Source organism: Rattus norvegicus, chromosome 8 (genome assembly GCF_036323735.1).
Source record: "Rattus norvegicus strain BN/NHsdMcwi chromosome 8, GRCr8, whole genome shotgun sequence".
Taxonomy (NCBI): Eukaryota; Metazoa; Chordata; class Mammalia; order Rodentia; family Muridae; genus Rattus; species Rattus norvegicus.
The window spans coordinates 123,054,249-123,064,673 of NC_086026.1; the positions used below are offsets into that span (position 1 = coordinate 123,054,249).

The 10,425-nt window shown below is 46.5% G+C and overlaps 1 protein-coding gene across 1 annotated transcript; it reads right to left on the reverse strand.

Annotated features, from left to right (window-relative positions):
- Nucleotides 1-256: 256 nt before the first annotated feature.
- Ccr4 (C-C motif chemokine receptor 4) lies at nt 257-5,996 on the reverse strand. Its single transcript, NM_133532.3, has 2 exons — nt 5,950-5,996; nt 257-2,082 (listed from the first exon to the last, which is right to left on the reverse strand). Exon 2 carries the CDS (start codon nt 2,020-2,022, stop codon nt 940-942), a length of 1,083 nt encoding a protein of 360 aa, NP_598216.3. The 5' UTR covers nt 2,023-2,082; nt 5,950-5,996; the 3' UTR covers nt 257-939.
- Nucleotides 5,997-10,425: the final 4,429 nt, after the last annotated feature.

The following is a 10,425-nucleotide window of genomic DNA, read 5'->3' on the forward strand; positions in this document are numbered from 1 at the left end:
GCCTTATCCCTGGAGTAGCTAGGATTACAAGGGCATTTCACCCTTCTCTGCCCTGATGAGCTTCTTCTACAATCTGAATATCCACCATTAAAACACACCAGCAAGCCAAACTGCATTCACATTTCTTTTTTTTTTTTTTATAAATTTATTTATTTATTATGTATACATCATACAGCTTTCTGCCTGCGTGTACTCCTGCAGGCCAGAAGAGGGCACCAGACCTGATTATAAGTGGTTGTGAGCCACCATGTGGTGCTGGGAATTGAACTCAGGACCTCTGGAAAAGCAGACAGCGCTCTTAACCGCTGAGCCATCTCTCCAGCCCTGCATTCACATTTCAACAGATGTGTTCTACACACCTTGTTTCAAGTGGAGAAGGGATCGATCCAACACCCTTATCTCTACACTCATCACCAGCCCTCAATGGAGCATCCTCTATAAGAAGAGAATCAAGATGTAAGATCCTCATTTCTCTAGACATCTGGCTTCATGGAGTATAGCATGTCCAAGAATTCTAGGTAGTTCAATAAAAACTAGAGATCCATTCAAGGACTCATTTTCATGAAGGAGTGATTTCCTCCACCCATCAGGGCTCTGAACCTCTTGCGAGCATCCCTGGGAAGGTTGGGGGTGGGTGTCGTTCTCTTTAGTACAATCTAGAAGCCCCCTGAGAACTCTGCTCCCAAGTTCCCCCCCATCCCTCTTGACTGTCCTCTCCCTGTAGACACAGCTGGTATGTGAATGAATAGGGAAACACATTTCAAACCACACTTCTCTACAGAAAGAGAGGGAGCCACCAGCAGGGTGAGAAGCCATCTTGCCATGATCTTGGTTTACTTGTTTTCCTCAGAAACCTGTTCAGGACTCCCTGACTGAAACAAAGTGAGTAAGGGCTGGGTGTGTGGAGATTGTTAACACCACGGTACCTGTGAACACACATTACAAAGCGTCACGGAAGTCATGATCCACAGTGGACTGAGTGTAAGAGGAGCTGGAAGTGTCGGCCGAGGAGATCTGAAGGAAGTCACAGTGTTGGCAGAGCACAAGAGGACCCCGGCACGTTCTGAAGAGTTGGGCGATGTACTTGCGGAATTTCTCCCCAAGGAAGAAGTAAATGACAGGGTTAAGGCAGCAGTGAATGAAGGCCAGGGTTTCTGTGGCCTGGATGGCATAGTCTAGGTACCTCTCCAAGGTGCAGTCCTGAAGGACTTCGAGCTCCACCAAGGTCTCCAGGAAAAGCACCACGTTGTACGGCGTCCAGAAGCCGAGGAAGAGGACCACCACGGCGAAGATCATCCGAACTGCTCTGTTCTTCTTCTCATTCTTGCAGTGTCTCAGGGTCCTGATGATCATGGAATAGCAGAACAACATGATCCCCAGGGGGATGACCAGCCCCAAGACATTGATCTCCAGGGAGCTGAGGACTTTCCACGTGGTCGAGTTGACCGAGTACTGGGTTTTGCAGTATGTGTGGTTGTTCTCTGTGTCGCAGGTGCTGAACAAGAGGCCTGGTAGGGAGGCAAACACAGCCACAGACCACGTGATGAGGCTGGTGATGACCCCATAGGTCAGAGTCCTCGCTCTCAAGGAAAACACTGCGTGCACGATGGCCAGGTATCTGTCTATACTCATGAGCATGATGAAGAAGATCCCGCTGTAGAAGCCCACCAGGTACATCCATGAGATAATCTTACACAGACCTAGACCAAAAACCCACTGGTCAGCAGCATAGTAGCCCCAGAACGGGAGAGACAGCACAAACAGTAAATCCGAGATGGCTAGGTTCAGCAGGTACACGTCAGTCATGGACTTGAGCCTCTTGTACTTGAACAGCACCAGAACCACAACAGAATTCCCAAACAGACCCAACAGAAAGACCAAGGAGTAGAGAGGAGGCAGGAAGACCTCGCCGAATGCCTTGATGCCTTCCTTGGTGCAAGGCTTTGGCAAGCTCTCGTCGAAGTAGTAACTATTGTACGCGGCTTCATCCTGGGTGGTGTCTGTGACATCTGTGGCATTCATTTCTGGAATCCACAGGTTCTGGGTGGCAGCAGAAGAAGCCAATAAAAAGGATGGAGCAGCCTGTGAGGGTGAAAATAAACCGAGAGTGATAAATGCAAGGTTTAGCCAGCTGCATACGATGTTACCCCAAAATGTCATATACCCTGTCGGGGAGGGACCTAAAGGTCAAAAAGAAGTCATGTCAGCCTTGGGAGTCAGACAAATGGGTGGCTCACATTCTGGACTTCTGTCTTTCTGCTGGGAAGCTCATTTCTCTCATGGATAGATGAGGGGAGTAGCCCCTAACCCTCTGAGGCAGTACAGTTTATAGTGGGTTTCGAGTGGACAGTCTCTGTGGCCAGCAGGATGACCTATCTGGTAAAGGCACTTGCCACTGAGCCTCACTGACCCCTGGAAACCACAGAATTGAAGGAGAGAACTGACTCTCAAGAAAACTCTCTTCTGGCACAAGTGCAACCCCCCTCCCCCATATACACACAAAACAGATGTAAAAGACTAAAAGAAAGCTTGGGGTGGTGATGCTTGCAGAATCCAGCACTCGGGAGGCAGAGCTCTGCAAGTTTGAGGCCACCCTTTTTTTTTTTTTTTTTTTTGGTTTCTTTTTTTCGGAGCTGGGGACCGAACCCAGGGCCTTGCGCTTCCTAGGTAAGCGCTCTACCACTGAGCTAAATCCCCAGCCCCGAGGCCACCCTTATATACATAGAGAGTTCCAGGTCAGTCAGGTCTACATAGATAGACCTTGTCTCAAAAAAAGGAACAGATATGGTTAGAGAGGTGGCTCAGTGGTTAAGAAATCTGGTTCCGGGGTTGGGAATTTAGCTCAGCGGTAGAGCGCTTGCCTAGCAAGCGCAAGGCCCTGGGTTCAGTCCCCAGCTTTGGAAAAAAAGAAAAGAAAAAAAAAAAAAAGAAATCTGGTTCCTCTTCCTCCAGAGGACCCAGATTTGGTTCCCAGCTCCTACACTGTGGCTCACAACCATCTATAACTTCAGTTTCAGGGGATCTGATGCTCCCTTATGGTCTCCTAAGGCACCATGCACAAACACACACACACACACACACACACACACACACACACACACACACACACACACGGTACCCCGACATAAAAGTAGGATAAACTTCTATACACATAAGATTAAATAAATAAAAAGTTAAAAACAGGGACTGGAGAGATGGCTCAGCGGTAAAGAGCACTGACTGCTCTTCCAGAGATCCTGAGTTCAAATCCCAGCAACCACATGGTGGCTCACAACCACCTATAATAGTCTATCTGATGACAGCTACAGTGTACTCATATAGATAAAATGAATAAATGAGGTTTTTAAAAAATATATGTATAAAAATATTAAAAACAAAGGACTTGGGCAGATGACATCACTCAGTGGACTAGGACACGTGTCACTACACCTGACTATCTGAGTTCAATCTCTTGGACTCCTCACACGATAGAAGGTGGGAGGCAGCTGCCACACTTGTCATTTAACATCCATACTGGCACTGTGTTATACACACACATGCACACACATATGCACACACATAACACACATGCACACACACATGCACATACAATGCACACACATACACACATGCACACATGTGCACATACCTACACACATGTACACACACACACACATGCTAAATTTCCCCTTTTTTGGTTAATAAATACATAGCCAAAGGTGATGCCACAGACCCTTGATCCCAGGAGGCAAAGGCAGTCAGATCTCCGAGTTCAAGGCTAGTCTGGTCTACAGAGGGAGTTCCAGAGCAGTCAGAGATACACAGAGAAACCATGTCTCAAATAGACAGACACAGGTAGATGATCAAGTCTAGAAATGAATAAATAAATCATGGACACACATGTGAAAACTTTTTTACAGTTACTCACATACTCACCTGGGCCATGCGGCATGAGCGATTTTCTGACCCAGGGCCACCCTGCTTGCTTCCTGATGTCTGTCTCTGTGGCACCCTAGTCCCTGATAAACCCTTCTCACTTTGTTCAGTCATTTACATCTAATCTCTCCCCATATCTTCAGTTCTGCACACTGAACGTTCTACTGTTCCTGTGTGTATGTGTATGTGTTATACACATGTGCACACATCTGTGTAGATGTACATCCAGCTGTGCCTGTGTTTATGGAGACCAGAGGCGTCTTTCACTATCACTCTCTACCTTGCTTTTTGAGGCCCAGTCTCAATAGCAAACCCAGAACTCTCTGTTTTGGGTAGACAGGCTGGCCAAGGGACATACCATTTGCTCATCTCTACCGCGCAGGGCTGCACCCCGCTTTTGCTCGCCTGCTGGAGTTCTCAGGTTATATGCTTATGCTATAAATGCTTTTGCCCACTGAGTGGTCTCCCCAGTCCCTGGTATTTCTCAAAAGACATATTTGTTTTTCCTAGAAAGGTATGATGAAGACTTGTTGTATGGGAGGGTGTCCCAAGAAGCTTGTCAAAGACTACCCACTGTCTTGTGTGGCTATTATTTTACTGGTGAGATATAAAGGGGGAAAACGAAGTAAAACGGAGGAATGTAGATGAAGATGGGCTCAGAAGAACGAACACGCAAACCAAAAGGATAGCCCAGCCTACTGGCTCGTGCCGATAGCCAGCACTTGGGAGGCAGAGGCTTTAGACCAGAAGCTCAAGGCCAGCCTCAGCAACACAATGAGTCTGAGGCCTACACTGTGTCAGACTCTCAAAACCAAGAGGCCAAAAAGATGCTCGACCAATGCAGACATCTGCATCAAGCTTGAGTTTAATCCCCTGGTTTCACATGGTAAAAAAAAAAAAAAAAAACCAGACTCTTCCAAATCATCCGTTGACCACCACACAGGCACCCTTAGTATGCATGTAAACACACACACACACACACATGCACACATACACACACATATATACAAATACACGCATACACACACACATACACACACATACATACACATACATGCACAACACACATATACAAACACACATACACACACACATACATGCACACAGACACACACACACAGACACACACAGTGCACTACATAAAGAAATGTAATAAGGGGTTGGGGATTTAGCTCAGTGGTAGAGCGCTTGCCTAGGAAGCTCAAGGCCCTGGGTTCGGTCCCCAGCTCCGAAAAAAAAAAAAAAAAAAAAAAAAAAAAAAAAAAAAAAGAACCAAAAAAAAAAAGAAATGTAATAAAATACTTTTCAAAAGAAAATTAATGTATGCAAATAAGTTCGGTAGAATTCCCTAATTCCCATGCATGTGATATTTCTTGGCTTGCTGGAACAAGCGGAAAGGTTTGCAACCCCGGTCAGAGTCGAGGGTGTGAGCCGAGTCCAAGTGGTTGCCTGGTTGATGGAGCCTTAGGCTGCATGCAGACAGGTAGGAAGTGTGTGAACTCCGAGGTAGAGGCCAGTGAGCACGATTAAGGTTAAGAAGCCTGAGTGTGAGGGGTTGGGGATTTAGCTCAGTGGTAGAGCGCTTGCCTAGGAAGCGCAAGGCCCTGGGTTCAGTCCCCAGCTCTGAAAAAAAAAGAACCAAAAAAAAAAAAAAAAAAAAAAAAAAAAAAAGAAGCCTGAGTGTGCATCAGGAGAGATGGCTCAGTGGCTAAGGTTGCTCTTGGAGAGGACGTGACTTCAATTTCTAGCACCTGTGTTGGTGGCTCACAACCATCCGTAACCTCAGTTCCAGGAGATCCCAGACCCTCTTCTTACGACCTCCCCAGGCACAGACCCACACATGGGCACTTTCATATATGCCTGCAAAACATTCTTACACATGAAATAAATTTACAAGAAAAAAAAAAAAACAAAAAACAAACAAATCCCGAGTGTGGCGCTAGCCAGGCCACCTGTCCATGGTCCCTGCAGCCACACACACCTGCAGCAGCATAACCACGGATCCTGCCTGCAAATGGCCCTGTCTGCACCTACCTTGCTCTTCTGAAAGTGGTCCTGAGGACAGTCTGTGAAGAAATGCCAGGATCCTAGAAGCAGCACAGGTGCTTTGAAGGGTGACTTCCTGTGACACTGGGACATACCAATTCTTCCCTCACCCTTATGGGGCTGCTTGACAAAAGGTAGAAGAAAGGAAGAAAGAAAAAAAAAAAAAAAAACCCTGAGTGACTCATTTCCCCAAACTCAAAGCTAGGCTAGTATAATTTCTTCTGTGGTAAGAAAGAAAAAAATGGGGGCTGGGGATTTAGCTCAGTGGTAGAGCGCTTACCTAGGAAGCGCAAGGCCCTGGGTTCGGTCCCCAGCTCCGAAAAAAAGAACCAAAAAAAAAAAAAAAAAAAAAGTAAGAAAAAAATGAAAAGGGGGGGTGTGTTTGCAGTGGTGCAGACTATAATCCCAGCACTCGAGTGGTAGAGGGTAGAGGTAGGAGGATCAAGAGCCCAAGGTCATCCTTGGCTACATAGCATGTTTAAGGCTAACCTGGGCTACATGTGAGCCTGCCTCAAAGAAGAAGGGACAGGGGACTGGGGGTGGGAGGTGGGAAGAAGGTGGAGGGAAGGAGCATGTAGGGAGAATAAAAAGAAAATCCTGGGGTTGGGGATTTAGCTCAGTGGTAGAGCGCTTGCCTAGCAAGCGCAAGGCCCTGGGTTTGGTCCCCAGCTCTAAAAAAAAGAAAAAAAAAGAAAAAAAAAGCAAAGAAAAGAAAAGAAAATCCTGGGGCTGGGGATTTAGCTCAGTGGTAGAGCGCTTACCTAGGAAGCTCAAGGCCCTGGGTTCGGTCCCCAGCTCTGAAAAAAAGAACCAAAAAAAAAAAAAAAAAAAGAAAAAAAAGAAAAGAAAATCCTTAAAGCTTTTCAACTTGTAAAATGTATGTGTTGTGGGTTAGGGACAGAGCGCAGAGGCAGAGGATTTGCTTAGTATGATCAAAGTCCTCGGTTCAGTCCCCAGGATCACACAGTTGTTTTAAAAAAAAAAAAAAATGTAAGTACAAGGTCCTGGATTTGATCTTCAGCTCTGGGAGAGGACCAAAACCGAAAAGAAAAAGAAAGAAAACAAAGCAACCAACAACAAAACAAGCAAAAAGCAAACGAAAAACCAACAACATCAAACACAGGCAGAGGAGGGGAAGGTTGGTCTGTGTGCCTGGCTTAGAAGGCGACTCTGTCAGCCCCTTTGATTCAATAAGGGGATGAACAGTACCGGTAACTCCGATTCCAGAGGATCTGCTGCCCTCTCCTGGCCGTGGCGCAAAGGCGATCTGCTGCCCTCTCCTGGCCGTGGCGCAAAAGCGATACAGCAATGCGCATGGAGACAAAACCTCCATCCATGCAAACAGATAGAAAACTGGACTGACCGAGCTGCGGGGTGGACCATGAGTCGGTCTTGAGACCTAGAGCAGCTTTCAGGCTTGTGAGACGGGAGGGCTGTTACTACCCTAGCGATAACCAGCGGTCAGTCATAGTGCCAACACAATCCTGAAGAAGCACAAGATCTTCCCCCGGGAGGATTTCAAACTAAACATCAGGGCCTGGAGAGAGAGCTGTGTGGCTAAGAGAACTGACCTGCTCTCAGTTCTCTGTACCCCAGTGTCTGTAACTCCAGTTCTAGGGGGCTGGCCACTGCACACACGGTACACTTACATATGTGCAGGCCAAAGCCTCATACGAACGAGGATAAATGAACAGTCATTTTTCTGGGACACGAGGCCTGAAGTTTGAGACAAGGTCTTACTATGTAGCTTCCGCTGTCTTGAAATTTAGGTTTCTGTCTTGCCTCCGCTTCCAAAGTGCTGGGATTAAAGGTGTGCACCACGACTACACTTGACTAAAAATAAATAAATCTTAAAAAAAAAAAAGCAACAATAAACTAAAAATCAAAACCAGGATTGAGCAGGGAACGGGAAAGCATTGTGTAACACATGAAATTGACGGGTTTGGGGATTAACTCAGCGGTAGAGCGCTTGCCTAGGAAGCGCAAGGCCCTGGGTTCGGTCCCCAGCTCCGAAGGAAGAAAAAAAAAAAAGAGAGAGAAGAGGGCTGGAGAGATGGCTCAGTGGTTAAGAGCACTGACTGCTCTTCCAGAGGTCCTGAGTTCAATTCTCAGGAGCCACATGGTGGCTCACAACCCTCTGTAATGAGATCTGATGCCCTCTTCTGGTGTGTCTGAAGGCTACTGTACTTTAAATAAATAAATAAATCCTTTAAAAAAGATGGCACCATTTAAAAGAAGAAATTGACCAAGAATAAGATTTAATAATAAATACAGGGCTGGAGAGATGGCTCAGCAGTTAAGAGCCCTGACTGCTCTTCTAGAGGTCCTGAGTTCAATTCCCAGCAACCACATGGTGGCTCACAACCATCTGTAAAGAGATCTGATGCCCTCTTCTGGTGTGTCTGAAGACAGCTACAGTGTACTTATATATAATAAATGAATAAACCTAAAAAAAAAGGGGGGGGGTTGGGGATTTAGCTCAGTGGTAGAGCGCTTGCCTAGCAAGCGCAAGGCCCTGGGTTCAGTCCCCAGCTCTGAAAAAAAGAGAAAATAATAATAATAAATACATATAAAAGTAGTAAAATTTTTCACAATATCCAGATCATATATGAAGAAACAGGAAGCCAGAGGGGGAAGATTGGCAGACACAGTTGAACCTACAATCCTGCTCTTGACATTTTTGTAGACACTTAGACTTGATTGCTGAGAAAGGAGCAAAACTCAACAAAAAGCCTGCCCCACACACACCACCATGTGTCCAACATGGATGGAGCTGCAGCGACCCCTGGTATAACAAGGACTGACTCCAACAGCAAAGACCCGAAGTAGATAAATGCTTCAGGCTACATACAGGAGCAGTGCATAGGAAGAAGAAGCCCGCCCCCTCACCCCTCCAGGAGCCCCCTGGCACCCTGCTGCTAAACCGCTGTGGTTTTAATCCGGTTGCTAAACATCCAGAAACTGCAATAAGTGAGAGAAACCTGCCACGCAAGGCTGCACAGAGAGCCTTAGCAGAAGCAGCATAGTAAGTTCTTGTGGGTGAGTTTAGTTAGGCGCTTTGTTGATGGGCTAATTGGAATAGCGGGGAGCTCCGGAGCTGCCCTCTGCTGTCTAACCCCTGGCCCTAGGTGAATGGGGTTTCCACAGAGTGGTTCCAGAGCATGAGAACCTGCCCAAGGAAGAGATTTGGAATGTGAATTTTGCTGCTGCCAGGAGAGTTGACTGGATCAAGCCAGGGACTTAAAAATGGAGCCCAAATTGGACATGGTGGCACGTGATTATATGACACTTGGGAATTAGAGGCAGGGGTCACCCTCAGCCATATATACTAATTTAAGGCTAGTGCGATCCTACCTCAAGAAACACAAATACAAATGTTGTAAATGAGAATCTTTTTTCTTTCTTTATTTTTTTTTTTTGGTTCTTTTTTTTCAGAGCTGGGGACCGAACCCAGGGCCTTGCGCTTCCTAGGCAAGCGCTCTACCACTGAGCTAAATCCCCAACCCCCTTTTTCTTTATTTTTAATTGGTTATTTTTTAAATTTACATTTCAAATGTTATGCCCTTTCCCCCACCCAACCACCCGCCCCTTCCCGCCTCACCACCGTAACATTCCCCTACACTGGGGGGTCCAGCCTTGGCAGGACCAAGGGCTTCTCCTCCCATTGGTGTCCAACAAGGTCATCCTCTGCTACATATGCAGCTGGAGCCATGGGTCAGTCCATGTGTACTCTTTGGATGGTGGTTTAGTCCCTGGGACCTCTGGTTGGTTGGTATTGTTCTATGGGGCTGCAAACCCCTTCAGCTCCTTCAGTCTTTTCTCTAACTCCTCCATTGTGGACCCCATTCTCAGTCCAATGGTTGGCTGCGAGTATCAGCCTCTGTATTTGTCATGCTCTGGCAGAGCCTCTCAGGAGACAGCTATGCATCCCCTTCTTAGCATCAGCAATATTGTCTGGGTTTGGTGGCTGTATGTATATGGGCTGGATCCCCAGGTGAGACAGTCTCTGAATGGCCATTCCTTCAGTCTCTGCTCCAAACTTTGTCTCCATATTTCCTATGAATATTTTTGTCCCCCCCCCCCCTTCTAAGAAGGACTGAAGCATCCCCACTTTGGTCATCCTTCTTCTTTTTTTTTTTTTTTTTTGGTTCTTTTTTTTTTTTTTTTTTTTCCGGAGCTGGGGACCGAACCCAGGGCCTTGCGCTTCCTAGGCAAACGCTCTACCACTGAGCTAAATCCCCAGCCCGGTCATCCTTCTTCTTGAGCTTCACGTGGTCTGGAATTGTATCTTGGGTAATCCGAGTTTTGAGCTAATATCCACTTGTGAGTGCACACCATGTGTGTGTGTGTTTTTTGTGACTGGGTTCCCTCACTCAGGATGATATTTTCTAGTTCCATCCATTTGCCTTAGAATTTCATGAAGTCATTGTTTTTAATAGCTGGGATAAATGAACCGAATGACTC